The sequence below is a fragment of the Poecilia latipinna genome, unplaced genomic scaffold, assembly GCF_001443285.1.
Source record: "Poecilia latipinna isolate Pla-1442-1.1 unplaced genomic scaffold, P_latipinna-1.0 Scaffold1535, whole genome shotgun sequence".
NCBI lineage: Eukaryota > Metazoa > Chordata > Actinopteri > Cyprinodontiformes > Poeciliidae > Poecilia > Poecilia latipinna.
The window spans coordinates 142,540-159,639 of NW_015114151.1; the positions used below are offsets into that span (position 1 = coordinate 142,540).

Here is a 17,100-nt window from a genome sequence, read left to right on the forward strand (position 1 = left end):
ACTCAGTCCTCCACATCACATCTACTGTATCCTGTGAAAGTTTCCGTACCGCTTCAGCTTTATCGCATTTCGTCAAGCTACACAAACAGCAATGTGTCTTACTGGGATTGTATGTCATACAGACCAACACAGAGTTGTTCATTATTCAAAATAGATGAAAAATTATTCAAGTTGATCTAATAATTTTACCATGAGAATCTGAAAGGTGGCATGTATTTGTTTCCAGTCATCTAGAGTAAAATCAACGGGCTTCAAAAGTCATCTGATTATTTAAGTACGGTGGTGGTCTTATTATGCTGCGGGGACGATTTTCTTCAGCAGGGACAGGGAGTCAGATGAAAATCTGGAAAGCTATGTACAGGGTAATCTGTTAAACTATCAAGGAGATCCAGGTGGGATATATGCAGTATCTGAATGCAAATTCAAACATAAATCTAACAGAGAAGATCTAATTGTGCAAAACTTCCTAATTGGTAAATTATATTAAATTGTTGTCATTTTCTAGTCATGCCAACCACTTCAAGCAATTTAATTTAAAGCTGTATATCTACATACAGAGATCAGTAAGCCACTTGGGGCTCAGTGTTGTTCAGATACAGACAGCTACTCTTCCCACAGAACCAGTCGCCCCAGTAGAGACGAACCCTAAAGCTCAGGAGAGACTAAAACCAGTTACACATCTCACTTTTCCGATAGATCCACTTATCTCTGAAAATAAGCCTCGATTATTTTCTCTCTTTTTTTTTTTTTTTTTTTTACTAGACCAGTCCCAGAGTATTAGAACAAAGTAACCATTTTTTAACGCCACCAGATTTGTCTATCATGTTTGACCTCTTGATTTATCTGCTTTCTTTCAGCTGCCAAGTGAGTATGAAGCCAACCCAGAACTTCTTCTTTACCGCATCACCCACCTGAACCACCGGCAGCAGTACCTGATCTGGGCTGCTGCTGTCACCACTGCCGGCCGCGGTAACATCAGCGACAAAGTTACAGTGGAGCCCGCTGCAAAGGGTGAGCCCTTTTACGTCACCATGACGACGACGACTAAACATATTTACAGATTTCAGTCACAACACGTTCCACCTAATGGCAAGCAACGTAGGAATATTTTAGTGGTATCGTAAGTAGAAATAACTCATTTTCAAGGCATCAGAGTATTTACACAAATATATAACTAAAATTTCCTAAATGATTTTATTGCTTTTATTTAAAGCAGAAAAATAAGTTGGTGACTGATGCTAACATTGCATAACAAAGTAGTTTATTTGTAGTAATGTTTTTTTTTCTAAAAAAAAAAATTGTTTTAATTTTGATATTTAGTGAATAATAAAATGTAATAAACTAAATTTAGCCTTAGTTTTCAAATGGTTATATAACAAAATAATTAGGAAAAAAAGGTATTTTCTGCTGTTTATAGACTAACACAGAAAAATCTGATATTTGTAATTTGTTTCTTCTGTTGCCTGCTTCACATACATGCTTCTTATAGCTTGTGAAAATGAGTGTCCATGTTATTCATAACCAAAGATATTACCAAAGAGCCAAGTTTGTTTTCCTTCAGATCTAAGGAAAAGTGTAGCAGCCTTCTTTTCAGCATCAAAAAAGTGAGGGTCAGTACTGAACTGTGCTCCACCACGTAATTTAAACTCTGTTCATTCTGAACTTTCTCCAGCATCTCGTTGAAAGGACTTTAATCTGTGTACCAGCTTGATACTGACAGAGGTCTTGCTCCATTGCTTTCTTTCAATCCCAATTCTGAAAAATTTAATAACTTCATTTTTTTCTTTAAATTAAAGGGCTTCTCTGTTTTAAACATCATCGCCTCGTACGTAATTCATGTTTCGGAGAGGATTCTCAAATGATGTAGCCATGTCGTCCATTATTAACAGATGTGGTACTTTTGAAAGACAAGTTGTCATTACCTGGTGCTTTTACAAGATTTAAAAAAAATCATGTTAAAAGCAATTTCTGACACATTTAGTTGGAGTAGTTGCTGCTCTTCAAACCTCTTGCTGACTTTGTTAGAAACAAAAGCAACGATTCCTGAAGGATGTTTTTTCTTGATATCACTCACCTTCTTCTCACTTTGCCCCTTCTTCGGCTCACTGTATCCAGGTTTTTTTTTTTTTTTTTTTTTTCTCTTGATTCTTTCTGTGCTGCTGCCTGTTAAGACTTCACAGAGGTGTGCTATTGATTTTGGAGTTCAGAGTGCACCAGATAAAATGCCTCCAGCCAGGGAGACGATCAGGAGGGGAGGCAGACAGCAGGAAAGACAACAGGAGGAAGGCAAAAGGGGAAAGAGAAAATGACTAAACAGGAGTGGAGAAAACTCCCAAGCAAAACAAGATGGAGGCGGTGTGTTTAGAAAATGAGCGTGTCAGTTACTGTTAATCAATAGGCTTTCGGGTTCAAAGGTGGAAAAAGTTGTATGAATGAACTGTCCGTTTTCTTCATCCGCTCATCCTTCTGACCTCTGAGGGCAAAGGTTTGCTGGCGTGCTGGTGTGAGTGCTCATCTGATCAGCAGCTGTAAAAAAAAAAAAAAAAAAATCAGTGTCCTCCAGGCTAGAACAGTCGATACCTAATTTAACCTTAACATAAGTGCACTAGAGCACAACCATTTAGACGCCAAGTGTGGGAAAGAAAAAGAAAGAGCAGGTGGTGGAGTAGCACTGAAAAAAAGAGGTTATGTGACAACCAGAGAGGATGTTTTTTGTGTCCTCTATGCTCCCTATCTGTCCTCTCCTATCATCATTTCTTTTTATGGATAACATCACATTTGAGTCAAATTGCTTTTCTTATGAATCACAGGAAATAAAATAAAAAATACTATCCGTGGAGACGGGTCTGCTCATCAAACAAATAATAAAGAAAAGACATCGATTTATACTTATCCAGGGATTTATATATTTGATGATATTAAAAATGACATTGTATTGATGGGACCCGTATAGGGTGTTTAGTATTTTAGAGAATTGTTTGCTGATCGTAGCGGAGCCCTCCACATGCAGTTGTAACCTCGGTAGAGATGTGTACAAATTCTTGAAGTAAAACAAATAAATTTATCACTCATTACACCTGCATAATTTTTTTTAATAAACATGTCTTATAAAAAATGCAACCATTACATTAAGGACATTAAGAAATGTGCTTAAATTAATAAATGACAATATTAATCAAAGTTATTAGCTCACACATCCCACACAAAGTTACCAGATTAAGGCTGCACAAAGTATTAACAGGTGAACCAATAAATGTGGCCCAACTAATAAAAAAACAGTTATTCTTTAATATGCAATTTATTTTAACTTTGTAAATATATGCAAATATTTTTATGTTTGGGTTTATGGTACCAAAATGAAAGATGACTTCTTTTTTTTTCAAGCTTATTTGTGCTTTTAATTGAGAAATGGCAGCAGAATAATTAAAACAGTTGAGTAAACCAATTGCTTACAAAAGAGATGACTTTTTTTAATAAAGCTATTCGCACATCTTTTTGTATGTTAGATTCAAGTCACCTCAAGCCATTTCTTTAAATATATTTTATGTATTTCTTTCATTTGAATCCATTTCCCTTGATCAGCCCCTGCCAAAATCCTTTCATTCGGAGGTACGGTAACCACTCCCTGGATGAAGGAGGTGCGTCTGCCTTGTAGTTCCGTAGGTGAACCAACACCTACCATCAAATGGACCAAAGACAGGTGACCATCCCTCCCATGCACTATGTGTATCTGTCACTGTTCTTTAGTAATTGTTTCTTCACTTCTGTTAGTGAGGACACAGCAATCCCAGTGTCTCTCGATGGACAGCGTCTCATTCTGGCCAATGGGACGCTGGTGCTGCGCTCCGTCAAAGCTGAAGACTCTGGTTATTACACCTGCACAGCCACCAACACGTTGGGCTTCGACACCATCATAGTCAACCTTTTGGTGCAAGGTATGAGAATATTGGTTCAGCTGCAGCAAGTGGCATTCACGAAAAAAAAGAAAAGAAAAAGAATCTGTTCAACAAGCCATTCATCAGCAGCCATGATTCTGCCGGAGGAGGGAAGAATAAGCTCTGAACTCTCTACGCTCTTCCGCAGTCCCTCCAGATCAGCCTCGCCTTACCGTTTCCACCACCTCCACCTCCTCCATTACCCTCGCCTGGATTCCAGGGGACAATGGAGGTAGCTCCATCAGAGGTGAGTTGCTGTAGTAAAACGAAGGGTTTCTTTGTGTTGTTCCAACATCAGATAAATTCAGCTGACATGACAAGTCAAGACACCAGACTGGCTTAGTGAGAGAGAGAGATGAGACGTGACTTTACTGTGCGTTTTCACGTATTCATGTTAGGATCTCTTGTTGCTTGAACTTCTAGCTTCAGGTTTGTTTTCTCTTTTTTGACCATTTCTCTATTGTTTTTTTTCCCCCCTCATCTCTTACCGTTTTAGTTAATTCCTTTAGTTTTAATTCACTTTGGTTGTAGTTTGGAAATTTTTTTTTTATGTAGATTTACATTTTTTTTCTCTTACAATTTTATAAGTTTCAGAGTACTTTTCCCCCTTCTCATTTCCCTGGCCTGGTTTACCGTTACATCTCAAAGAATGTAAATTTGCATAAAGGAGCAATATATTTTGCCAGTCACCTCAGAAAGTGAATTTCATTGCGTAGAGCTTCATTTCAAAGGAATAAAATATCCCTATGTCATGATTCTGCCACTACTATGCTTCACTGGTGGTCTGGTGATGGAATCGCGCCTGGTTTCTAATTCAGTTCAATTCCAATTCAATTGAACTCAAAAATACTTTATCATGCTCCTTTTGTTAAGGAGTGGTTGTTCTACGGTACGGCCAGCTCTAGGAAGAGTCCTGGTTTTTCCCAAACTTCTTCCATTTACCAGCGATGGAGCCCACTGAGCTCATTGTGACCTTCAAAACCGCAGAAATATTTCTGGATCCTTCCCCAGATTCGTGCCTCAAGACAAACCTGCCTCTGAGGTTCATAGACAGTTTGTTTGATTTTATGCTTGGTGTTTGACCTCTGACTTGTTGTCAACTGTGGGAGGTGTGCCTTTCCAAGACAAGTCCAATCAGCTGAATTGACCACAGGTGCACGCCGTTTAAACTGCAGAAACATCTCAAGACTGACTTTATACACTCCTGAATAACAAGGCTGCAACATGACAAAAAGTGAGAAAATCAAAGAGCTGTAAATACTTTCCAGAGGCACTTTAATGTCCAGCACACAGACATGCTGTTCAGAAGGCTGACAGTTTTGCAATTTAAGTGTTTTATTGATGCTATGTAACATTCTAGTTTTCTGAGAAACTGCGTTTTGGTTTTTCTTTACCTTCAAGCCCTATTCTTTAAATTAACAGGAATAAACCCTTGAAATGTATTGCTCCGTTTGATGAATCTACTGTGTACAATATATGAATTTAATTACTTAATAAGTACCTTTTTGATCATATTTGTTGAAAAAGTCACCACTAAATTCTTACCGTCTTCTTTCTGTACATCACTGTTTGCTTTTGATGTTTGTTTTTTTGTTACCTGCCACATTTTTAGTGTTCGTTTTGATCTGTCAATTCATTCAGTGTTGTCTTGCTTTTATGCTTCCCTGTTGACTGTGTGTCTATCTGATTATCGTATTATTGGTGATCTCTTTGTGTGGAAGGCTGCAGTGTGTGTGGCTGAATGGGCATGCATGCAAATGAAGTTTCAGCTGCTGTCTTTGTTCATCCCATTTGTCAGGATGGGGGGGCGGTGGGAGCGTTGCAGATTCAGCTGTCTGATTTCATGCTGCAGTTATTACCTATAAGACACATCAAACATCAGCTGTGCGGTCATTTTCTAACGTGTATAACTTTGTCCAGGGTTTAATTTTGTGCAGTATTTGTTAATAATAATAATAATAATAAAAGATTAACTTTAAAGAAATTAGATTTCAAAAGTGATTTCATTGAGTGTTTATCATACCCAAATCTGACACTTTTTTTTTTTACATACCAGTATCCAACCTGCAAGAAATCCTCAGAAAAACAAGCAAACAAACAAACAAAAAAAAAAAAAGTCTTGTGCATTCAATGTGCCACAGCCAGCCAAATGGAAAGCAATAAAAACAGTGTGCTGGACGTGCAGTTTTGTATTTCAAATAATGGTGCTCTCCACATTCTGGTATTTGCATACATCGTTCTGTACTGCATATATGCATAATCCCATCTGTATGTCTTTTGTGAATACCAGAATGCCTGCCTGCTTGTAAGGCCATCTGTGCAAGGCAATGCTCAAGGTTCCCATAAACAAACATTTCTGCATTAATTCTAAATTGGCAACAGTAAACATTTATGCTTGTTCTGAGTTTTCCGTTCAGTTCGTACAGGAATGATGAAGAAAAGGTACTGAGGACTAGATTTACGAATACTTTAAGGTGGCAAAATCGGTATTATTTCAAAATCGGTTTTAAGTTGGTGTCTTCTTGCGTTATTACAGCTTTGTAGCTGTGCCATTCTGTTCTGTGGCAGACTTTAAAACTTCAAAACGCAGCTCAAATTTTGCGTAGTAACCAATGCGACGTTTCGGACTCAGCCACACCATCTGTTAAAAAGAAAATGAGGGGAAAGCAGACAGTACAAAGGATTAAAATACAGAGTGGACACATTCAGATATGCATAATTGCACACAGAGGAAGAAGAGGCAAAGACCGACAGAGGATAGATAGAAATACTCCCGTAGCAGGAGGGAGCTGGCTCTGCAAGGAAGCTGATTATAAAAACAGTCACCATATTGCAAACCCGCATTTGCATAGATGCTCAGTCAGCGCCATCCCAGGCTTTGGGTTTGTAGGTAACTAATGGCGGCGTAGATGGAAAGCAGCAACACTTTCTGTCTATTTGGACTTCGCTGAAAGCAAAGGGTTGTCTTTCATTGCCATCTGGTGGGCAGTAAAGGTATCAACATCATCACGTTTGGAAGGGGCTGCAACAAAGCACTCAAAAGTCATCGTAGTTAGCAGATCTTAAAACTGCACACACCCCTCATAAAATGCAGTTGTTTGTGATGTAAAAATAATCAGATCAGAATAACTAATTCCCCTACTTTTTCTATGTATTTCTAAGCAAATCTGTTAGAATTTCCCATTCAATTATTATGTTGTTCATGTGGATGTACACTTTGACTCGGGTGCAAAAGAACAAGGATCATTACGAGTGTTTGTCTTTCTTTCCGTCTAGGCTTTGTGCTACAGTATTCTGTAGATAACACAGAAGAATGGAAAGACGTTTTCATCAGTTCATCAGAGCGTTCGTTTAAACTGGAGAACCTGCGCTGTGGGACCTGGTATAAAGTCAAGCTGGCTGCCAAGAACAGCGTTGGAGCCGGACGCATCAGCGAGATCATTGAGGCAAAGACCCACGGGCGAGGTAGGGGCAGAAAAAGCTGAATTTAAAACATTTGCAGCAACGTTAACAACAGGCATATAAAAGAGGAAACAATGTCATGGTAAAAAAAAAGAATGGAGATCCCATTTAAAAGCTGGGATATCATGTATTTAGCATGTACCTTTAGTCTTAAAGTTCTACTTATTTTTAAACAAACTTTATTATAATTAACATAAATAAGCACTCGGGTATTCACAGTAACATTTACTGGACTTTTTTGAGAACTTTGAACTTAAAAGTGTTATAGTTGGTTTTCAGCAGAGGTGAGCACAGGAGTAAAACTGCAGCCTAATTTATTCAGTCCCTATGACTTTGCTCTTTTACCATTGCTTAGATACAGTAAGTGTCGTCAAGTACAGCTTAGATGTCGTATCAAGAAACACCGGTTTCATATAGCAGCGACAGTGGCCGTGATTAAGAAAAATGTCGTCCTAATAGGCACATTTTCTATCAAAGTTGGACTAATTTTTCTTTCTGACAACTTCAGTGAGGAAATATGTGAACGGCTTTGCTGGGAATAAAACCCAGTTTATGTGGAAAAAAAAGAGAGCAGGAGACGATTAAACAGGTGTAATTTACTGACCAGAGCCAAGGTTTGCAAATACTCTGCAGTGACATAATCAATAAACTAATTAGAACTGAATATATATAGTTGTGTAGTTGACACCAGATGATTACTAGCATTGTATTAAAAAAAACACAGCCTTTTTTTGTTACTGTCTGAGATTAAATTAAACACTTCCTGTTGTGGAGCAGCTATCATGACCACAAATTATTTCTCTGTGCCAGAATAATGAGATGGAGATATTTTTTTTATTTCTTTAGTAAAAGCCAGAAGTTGAGATTCACCAAGATTGCTATATTTTACAGTTTCTGAACACCCAGATGACGATGCCGTAACCGTTTCGATTACTTAATTTATGTTTTTACATTTCGCAGATGCTTTTATCCACAGTGACTTTAAAGGAGGTTATAACGATGCACTAAATATCAAAGTTATACAAGTTATCTTTAAAAAGAATACCATTAACGAGGTTCTGTCAGACAGTATAGATATGGAGTGCAGACTTGGAGGGAAGTGCAGTAGAGGGGCACTGTGGATGTATTTTTAAGCAACATCTTAGCTTCCTTTGGATCCATCATGGGGGAAATAAAAAAATAAAATAAAAAATCAGGTATGTTATTAAGAAGAAAAAAATAACCTCGTCATGTCTGGTTCGTCCTTGACGACAAATTCCTCATCTCTAAAGGTGCCACATTTGTATTCAAACTATTACACTAAAGTTTAAACATCACAGGAATGCCCAGACTGTAGGACTTGAGGATGGAGACAAGGAGATGTTCAGGAGATGAACATGTTGTGATGCAAAATAGGTGACTAAATATCATAGCAAAAGCAAGAGACCTTGTGAAAGATACTGGCTGAAGTTTGGTATTTGACAAGTCCCTTATCGACGTTCGCTGAAAGGCCACTTGGTGAGGATGAGGCACTGGATTCTTAGATTTCTCTTAGTTGTAAAAATACTTAATCTACCACCAATGCTATTGTACATTCTATGCCATAATAACTGAGGATATTTATACCAATAAACAAATATAAACTGATCCATCTTGGTGTTTTGCTTTTTCAGAACCTCAGTTCAACAAGGACCAGCCTATCTTCACCTACGTCAACTCCACTCACGCTCGCCTCAACCTGCAGGGCTGGGCCAGCGGAGGCTGTCCAATCACCTCAATGACACTGGAATTCAGACCAAAAGGTGGGGCATTTGTTCTTCACTTTTAAACTACTAAATATATTCTTGATTTAAAAAAAAAAAAAATCTATAAGGATGCAACATTTATCCAGATCGTGCAGCCTTTACTGACAGTTTTCCCCATAGTAAAATAAAACGAACTGGAGATGAAAGTTTGCGTTTGTACAGGTATGTGGACATGGCAACATGTCCGCACCAACGCCACCTCAGATGTGTTTCTGGCAGAACTACGTGAAGGCACGTGGTATGAGTTGAAGATGAAGGCATGTAACAGTGCCGGCTGTGGCAACCAGAGTTCTCAGTTTTCAACACCAAACTACGATGGCAGTGAGTAGATACTCTTTCTCTTTGTTTGCTTTGAGTGATCATCTTTGGTGGTCAACATTTTATTTTAACAATACAACCTAAAATACTACAGCCACAAAGAAGCCATTGCCAATCTCCTCCTGGTTGTATGCAGGCACCATTCCTCCCATCAAGTCCCCCTTGGAAAAAAACGATGATGTGAAGAAACTGTTTTCGATCGGCTGTCCTGTGATTCTGGTGACTCTTGGGGTTGCGCTGCTGTTTGTCGCCATTCGCAAGAAACGCAAAGAGAAGAGGCTGAAGAGACTCCGAGGTAAGAGACTCTGTGAGAAAAGAGAAAACGCATAAACACAATAAAAGTAAAGCAGAGTGAGATTCCGATACAATGTTCTAAGCAGTTCACATCTTACCTTAGCAGTTTAATTTAATATTATTTTTGCAGCAATATTGAGTTCCTCTCGTGGGATTTCAGCAATATTTTTGGGGGGCAGAATAAAATGTTTTCAGAAATATAGAAAAACCACAGAATTTGCAGTTATTGTATTATTCAGTCCATTTCAGTATTCAGTAACTGATTCCAAGGTGGTTTTATGCCAGGAAGTTTTCACATTGCTTAGTTTGCTGTTTTCACAAATAATGAATATACTGCACGTTGCATGCATCTTAAAATGTTTTGACAGTGTAGGATTATCCAGTTCAGTTTTTTACATTTTGAACTGGAGATGATCAAATAGTGATCAAACTAATTAAAAACTGAAATAGCCCTTCGGTTTGGAGCTAATAGAAAACCCTAAAGCAGGTCCTAATCCTAGTATTTTCTGGACTATAGAGCGCACCACAACATAAGCCGCACCTACAATTAAAAAAAAAAAAAAAAAAAAAAAAATGGAAACGTACATGTATAAGCCGCTGGTATCTCCGACGCTCTCGTCGGAGCCCTGCGTCTCCAACGCCGAACCATGGTTTTGTTCATGTCGAGTTTACGTGCAGCGGCTTTATTTCCCTCCTGTAGTGCCAGATCGATAGCCCTCAACTTAAAAGCTGTATCATATGAGTTTGGAAGCATTTCCCCGTCGTGCCTGCTGCTAACATGTACTTGTTCTAAATGAAAATGAGCACTTTCTTCTTTGATTTCCAATTTTGACTTCCAATGATTCACTTCCTGCTAAAGCGTCCCCTGGTGGTAGAAGAAAAATCCACAGGAAATCCGCCCCAGGCTATAAGCTGCATATGGTAGTTAGAAGCTAACAGCTAGCCATAGCAATCTCAAAGTGCTCAAATACTGCTGTCACACTTTCGCCATTTCTTTTTTGTTTTTTACCTTAAATATTTTACCTGTAGTTTTTGACCTTTTAGTGGTGGCAGATTCTACAGTTTTCATATTACTGAGTGTTATCACCAAGCCTGATGAGAAGTCTTTATAAGATGACTCCAGAGTAGGTGGTTTTGAAGACTTCAGAATAACAGCTGGTAGGAGATGGACAAAGATGTTTTTGAGATTGAATCCAGCTTTAGGACACAGATCCAGGAAATCAGATATTTTTACAGGGTCATGTCAAGCAAAGATTTCAGTGGGGAAGCCAGAAGTAGGCCACTTATTGTCTTTGTGTAGCCATCCCAAGCCAGAAGCTCGAACAGAGTTTTATTATGCTGGTATCATAAATCATAGTTTTACACTGAGTGACAAACACCTGAAAAAGGCATGCTAAACAGGACAAAGAGCTGATATAAATTCATCAAAATTGCAACTCGTTTAGCTTGTCCTGTCCTTCCTTGAAATCCCGTATCAAAAACAACAGACTTTGATCGTCACGGCCCTATTTTGTAGTTGTTTGCACCATTGTGCATTTGAACAAAATTAAGACATTTACATCTAAAAGACCCGTGAAACCAGAGAAAATAATCACACTGATTTGTGGCTATTATGTAAATATATTAACAAATAAAATAATCATTATTTATATGTATATTTCCTCTTCTCTTAGATGCCAAAAGCCTGGCAGAGATGCTCATCAGGTGAGAATCATTATTTTGTTTCCAGATTCCAACATTTCATTTAGCTTTATATAAAGAAAAAACTTTAATTTACCCTGAAAGTCAGCTTTATGTGTTTTCTGAAAGACACAGGTGATCGTGTATGCTAATCTTGTTTCTCTGAATTAGTAAAAACAACCGCAGCTTTGACACGCCAGTGAAAGGACCTCCTCAGGGCCCACGGCTACACATCGACATCCCCAGAGTGCAGCTGCTAATTGAGGACAAAGAAGGCATCAAGCAAATCGGTGAGAGAAAAAAGAAAAACAATGAGAAGGTTGTGCATGCTTCACATTTACTAGCAAGTTACTAGGAACTTTGTGCGTTGGACGAACTAAATTCATTTTACCTGTTGTAGGAGATGACAAGGCCACTATTCCTGTGACAGACACAGAGTTCAACCAAACTGGGAATCCTCAGAGCTTCTGCACTGGTGTTTCTGTCCATCACCCTGCCCTCATCCAAAACACAGGTCCTTTGATAGACATGTCTGACATCAGACCAGGAACCAGTATGTGTTCTTTTCCATCACTGTTCATTTTTACCAGAAAACTCTAGTGCAAATGCCATATTTATCATAGAGTAATTGGTATAAACATCGACTGTGAAAAAATTTCTGCTTTTCTGCTCAATTTCTTGTCACGTATCAACTTTTTGTCACGGTACTGGGGACAAATATTGGTTCACAAATATTACGCTGTTTTTTTTTGTTTTGTTTTTTTCTGTAAATGTTCATCCATTTTCTTGACTGTAAACTCTGTCTGTACATATGTGCGTCTCATTTTTTATTTATTTGGTTTTTTTGTTGTTTTTTTTCTGCTTGCCACCAGATCCAGTGTCAAGGAAGAGTGTTAAGTCAGCCCACAGCATCAGGAACCGCTACTCCAGTCAATGGACTCTGACCAAGTGTCAGGCGTCGACGCCAGCCCGCACTCTCACTTCAGACTGGCGCACAGTTGGTTCTCAGCATGGCATCACTGTCACAGAGAGTGACAGCTACAGTGCCAGCCTCTCACAGGACACAGGTTGGTACAAGGGTGAAATGACACTTACAGCCATTAACATGTACCAAATAAACTGTGCGGAGGAGTGGAGGAAGGATGTGACTTTTGAGCGCTTGAGTGCATAAAAATCCTGGACAAAATGTGCTTTCCTCTTATGTCACACACAGACAAGGGGCGCAACAGCATGGTGTCCACCGAGAGCGCCTCCTCCACCTACGAAGAGCTGGCAAGAGCCTACGAGCATGCAAAGCTGGAGGAACACCTGCAACATGCCAAATTTGAGATTACAGAGTGCTTTATATCCGACAGCTCGTCTGATCAGATGACCACAGGTACCAACGACAACGCAGACAGTATGACGTCTATGAGCACACCGTCAGAGCCCGGCATCTGCCGTTTCACTGCCTCGCCGCCCAAACCCCAAGACTACGATCGTGGCAAGAATGTAGCCGTGCCCATTCCACACCGCGCCAAGAGTAAGTGGCCGCTGCATAATGTTTCCCATTTATTTTACAGTTCCTATGCATAAGTGAAAATAATATGTCCCGCTATGCTATGCTATGCTATGCTATGCTATGCTATGCTATGCAGGGGGTTTTGATACCCTTTCCATGTACATATGCATGTTAAACATCATTGTAAAGCTATGATTTTTGGGATTGTATACCAAGCAAAGATATAACCAAAATTGTAGACACAGTAAATGGTTTTGTCAAACCATTCAGAAATGCAGTATAATGTTCCAGTCATTGTTTGAAACGTCATATGATTAACAGAGCAGAGCCTTTTCAAACAGCAAGGTTTTTTTCTATCGACAAGGGTCCAATTATGTACTCCAATAAAATAGTTCGTCCACAGCAAGTCTTGCATCCAAAATCAAACATAATCTGCCGCTGAAAATCTTTTGAATTTTCTTCAGATAATTTTTAATTCAACATTTATAGCCTTTTGTTTTGAGCGAGATCTTGAAGTTAAATTTGAGCTTTATTTTTTTTCTCTCTCTCTCTCTCCAGGCGACTACTGCAACCTGCCCCTGTACATGAAGTCCGATCCCTTTTTCCGAAAGCAGTCAGAACACCATGACCCATGTCCAGTTGTTCCACCACGCGAAGCCTCTATTCGTGGCCTAGCCCAGCGGGCGTACCACAGCCAGGGCCGTCACGTGACCATGGACTCTGCGAAGCAACAGGCTCTGACCATGGGCCACTCCGGCCTGTCAAACCTCACTTCCTCCGGGGCGTCCTCTGGAGGAGCAACGGGAGGCGGCGGTGGAGGCAGTGGGAGCGGAGGCTTGTCTGCCAGCTCCAGCAGCTCCACGCTGCCCCAGCGGACTCTCACCATGCCCAGCTCCTCTGCTTCTGCGGCTCAGAGTGCCGCCGCCGCCACCGCTGCTGCAGGAGGGGCATCATCTTCCTCTGGCGGTGGGGCAGCAGGGACCTCGGGGGGGACCCCTGGAGGTGCCTCTTCTTCCTCCTCCAAAATGGGAGGATCCAGAGACTCTCTCCTGGAGAGCAGCTCTTCGGGATTAGGCAGACTGCAGAAGCAGAGGGATGGGGGGTCAGGAGCCTACTCCAAGTCCTACACACTGGTGTAGCCTGCCATTAGCGAGGCCTGTCACTGTAACTCTTAATACAATGCTGGTTCAGCCGGCGTTTGCCTGGAGCCTCTGTGGTGAATCGGGGTGACGAACATACACATGCACAGCTTACCCGTCAGTGCCTGTGCTGTGTCAGCCTGCAGGGAGCTGGTTGGGCTCCCGTCAACACAACTGTTTCAAGGGGTCAGAGTTGGGTGTCCACAGCACAGGGGCTTGCCTTTCTTTCTGCCTGATTGTGTTCCGTTATATTTGTGTAATTTCTCTCTTTCTCTCTCTTTCTCTCTCTTTCTATTTTTTAAATCACCCTGGAAATCACTTGCCAAAACAAAAATGATTTATCTGTTCAGTCTATCTTCATTTTCAGGCAAGTACACAGAACTTATGCACAAAATGCTTTTAACTTGCACTGTCTTGCTTTCTACAACAAGACAGCTGTAGATTGAACCAGGTTGCTTAAGACGTGTGTTGAGGTTTAATTTTTTTTTATTTTTATTTTTATTTTTTTAAAAACAAACGATATGTAACCGTTATGTTCTCTGATGGAAGATTCGTTCATATCTCAGCATTGTGCCACGGCAGGATGCCTTTGCTGTATGCACAAATCCCCAGCCTCTGTGTTACTTTGGCTCTGTACGGTTAGTCCATCATAGATCCACACATTAGAGGCAGAGGAACGACTCTTGTACATGCAATGGATGACCCAGCGTTGCGGTCGCAATGGAAGATTTTATAGAAAGAGGAGCTAAAAATGTCAAGCATCACTGAGTGAAATCTAGATTCTTTTTTTTTTTCTTTTATCCAAAAGGTTTGTTTGTTTTCAGACGATGGAAGCATATAACCCCGTGTGCACTAGGAAACAGTTTGAAAGGATCCAAGTAACGAAAATGTCACGAGTGAGTGAGTGAGTGAGCGTGTGTGTGCGTGCGTGCGTGTGTGTGTGTGGATGTATATGTGTAAATATATATGTGTACATGTGGCAGGCACACACCAACAATGGACCTTTTTAAAACCAATCTGTATGCTGAATTCTTGGGCAGAAGTCTGTGTCTAAACTAAACAAAACCCTCCTCCCCAGTTTTATTTTTTTCTTTTTGTACCTATGAAAACACAGAATGATAATGATGATGCTGACAATTTGACACAATTTAAACTTAATTTGCTCTAGTCGGTTTTTTTTGTTTTTGTTTTTTCAGATTTAATATCTGTTGCTAACAACATGGTGTAGGTGAGTTATAAAAATGCTAATGAAGCAGAAGGTCCATAAGCTTTCATTTGAGGATTAGAAATGCAGTGCCTTGCAAAAGTATTCACCCCCCTTGATTTATTTCACATTTTGTCACGACAGCCAACTTTAAAAAATATTTTATTGAGACTTTATATAATAGACCAATAGAGAGTAGCGCATAATTGTAACGAGGAAAGAAAATGATACCCAGATTTTTAAATTGTTTTCTGTATATTGATGTGAAAAGTGTGGCTTCTATTTATATTTAACCCGCTTTATGCTAATGCCCCCAAGTAAAATCCAGTGAGCCAATTTACGACAGAACTGACTTAATGAGAAAAATAATGAACTTGTCATGATTTAACGACAGCGTGTTGCTACTCGGTGCAGAGCTTGTTAGAGAAGTGAAGTAAACGGAGAGCGACATGAAGACCAAGGACAACAACTGACAGTGCGAGGTTAAAATTTCAGAGCAGTTTAAAGTCGAGATATCTGAAAACAGAAAAGAGGACAACACACCCACAAACCTACCAAATCATGTCATCTATCAGAGAAGCAGCAAACTGGCTCAGTTACAACAAGCTTTCTGCGTAATGGTAACTCTGGAAAAGCTACCAAGATTCACAGTTCGGGTGAAAACACTTTTAGCAGGACAAATATTAGCTGCCATTCTGCAAATTTGACATTTAATGGTCGAGGAATGAGAAGAGAGCCATTGCTTAAAGAAAGCCATAAGATACCCTGGTAGTCTTTGTTGAAGACGGTTAATTTGGGATGAGACCAAAATTTAGCTCTATGCAAACTAACACTGCACATACACATTTCCCCCTGTGGATAATGGTAACTGTGATGTTGGGGTGTAATTTCATTGCATGGAGAGGGAAGTGGCTCAGAGTTCATGGGAAGCTGGATTGAGAAAAGTAGAGGGAACTTGACTAATAAGTTTTATTTCTTGCAAGACACTTGAGCCGATCTCCCTGCAGAGCAACTGCATTAAACATGCAGCCAGAGCTGAAATATTCACAAGTTAGATTTTCTAGTTCAAAACTACGTATTGTTTTCCTTCCGTTTCACAGTTATACGCTGCTTTTCTGTTGGTTTATCGCATCTAAATCTCTAAAAACTACATCCAGGTTTGGGGTTGCATCTAAGGAAATATGAAAAAAAGTTAAAGGAGTATTTATAGTTTTGCAAGGCATTAGAGGGTCCTGTTTGGTCATTTTTATTTTTATCTGGACAAAGACTTTAGGAAACTCCTTTACGGTTCACAATCCCGTCATTTCACTGTCGCCTTCACAACACTTCCATCATCCGCTCTCCTTTCCTCCTGCCCCTCCCCCCATCACATTCATACAGTGTCACTGTGACGTACTGCTAGCATGCTGGCCAGACAGACAGACCAACCGAACAAGAGGTTTCCTTTACGCACGTCTGTGCAGAAATTCTTAACTTTCAGTGACAGCTTGAATGCGCACATTCAGCAAATTTTTTGAGAAATGTATTTGTATGATTTTGAATAAATGACCAGGCAATGAAATTATATAGTGTTACAAGAATCTGAAGAATTTGCTAAAAAAAAGAAAAAAAAAAAAGAAAAAAAATCAAGTTTCTCTAACTTTTTTAATTTAAGTTTTAATTTTGCGGTTGAAATGTTTCTTTTGTTTTCATTCTTCATTCCTTTATCCCAAAGTTTGTAATCTCATAACAATAATTGTTCCAAAAAAAAAAAAAAAAAACATAGAAAAGAGTTGCTCCAAAA

At 39.6% G+C, this 17,100-nt stretch overlaps 1 protein-coding gene across 2 annotated transcripts in view; it reads left to right on the forward strand.

The window, feature by feature from the left end:
• The window catches only part of LOC106963444 (Down syndrome cell adhesion molecule-like protein 1 homolog), a 119,702-nt gene extending 102,625 nt beyond the window's left edge, over positions 1–17,077 (forward strand). The window contains exons 22-35 of one of the 2 annotated variants that reach the window (XM_015058352.1): positions 858–1,011; positions 3,583–3,700; positions 3,772–3,935; positions 4,084–4,182; positions 7,212–7,400; positions 9,050–9,178; positions 9,344–9,502; positions 9,636–9,794; positions 11,467–11,497; positions 11,645–11,763; positions 11,874–11,987; positions 12,346–12,540; positions 12,687–12,995; positions 13,533–17,077. In XM_015058352.1, the coding sequence (XP_014913838.1) occupies positions 858–1,011; positions 3,583–3,700; positions 3,772–3,935; positions 4,084–4,182; positions 7,212–7,400; positions 9,050–9,178; positions 9,344–9,502; positions 9,636–9,794; positions 11,467–11,497; positions 11,645–11,763; positions 11,874–11,987; positions 12,346–12,540; positions 12,687–12,995; positions 13,533–14,113 (2,520 nt within the window). In that variant the 3' untranslated portion in view covers positions 14,114–17,077. Of the gene's footprint in view, positions 1–857; positions 1,012–3,582; positions 3,701–3,771; positions 3,936–4,083; positions 4,183–7,211; positions 7,401–9,049; positions 9,179–9,343; positions 9,503–9,635; positions 9,795–11,466; positions 11,498–11,644; positions 11,764–11,873; positions 12,027–12,345; positions 12,541–12,686; positions 12,996–13,532 lie in introns of both variants that reach the window. The other variant, XM_015058351.1, reaches the window with a different exon arrangement.
• The last annotated feature ends 23 nt before the right edge of the window (positions 17,078–17,100 follow it).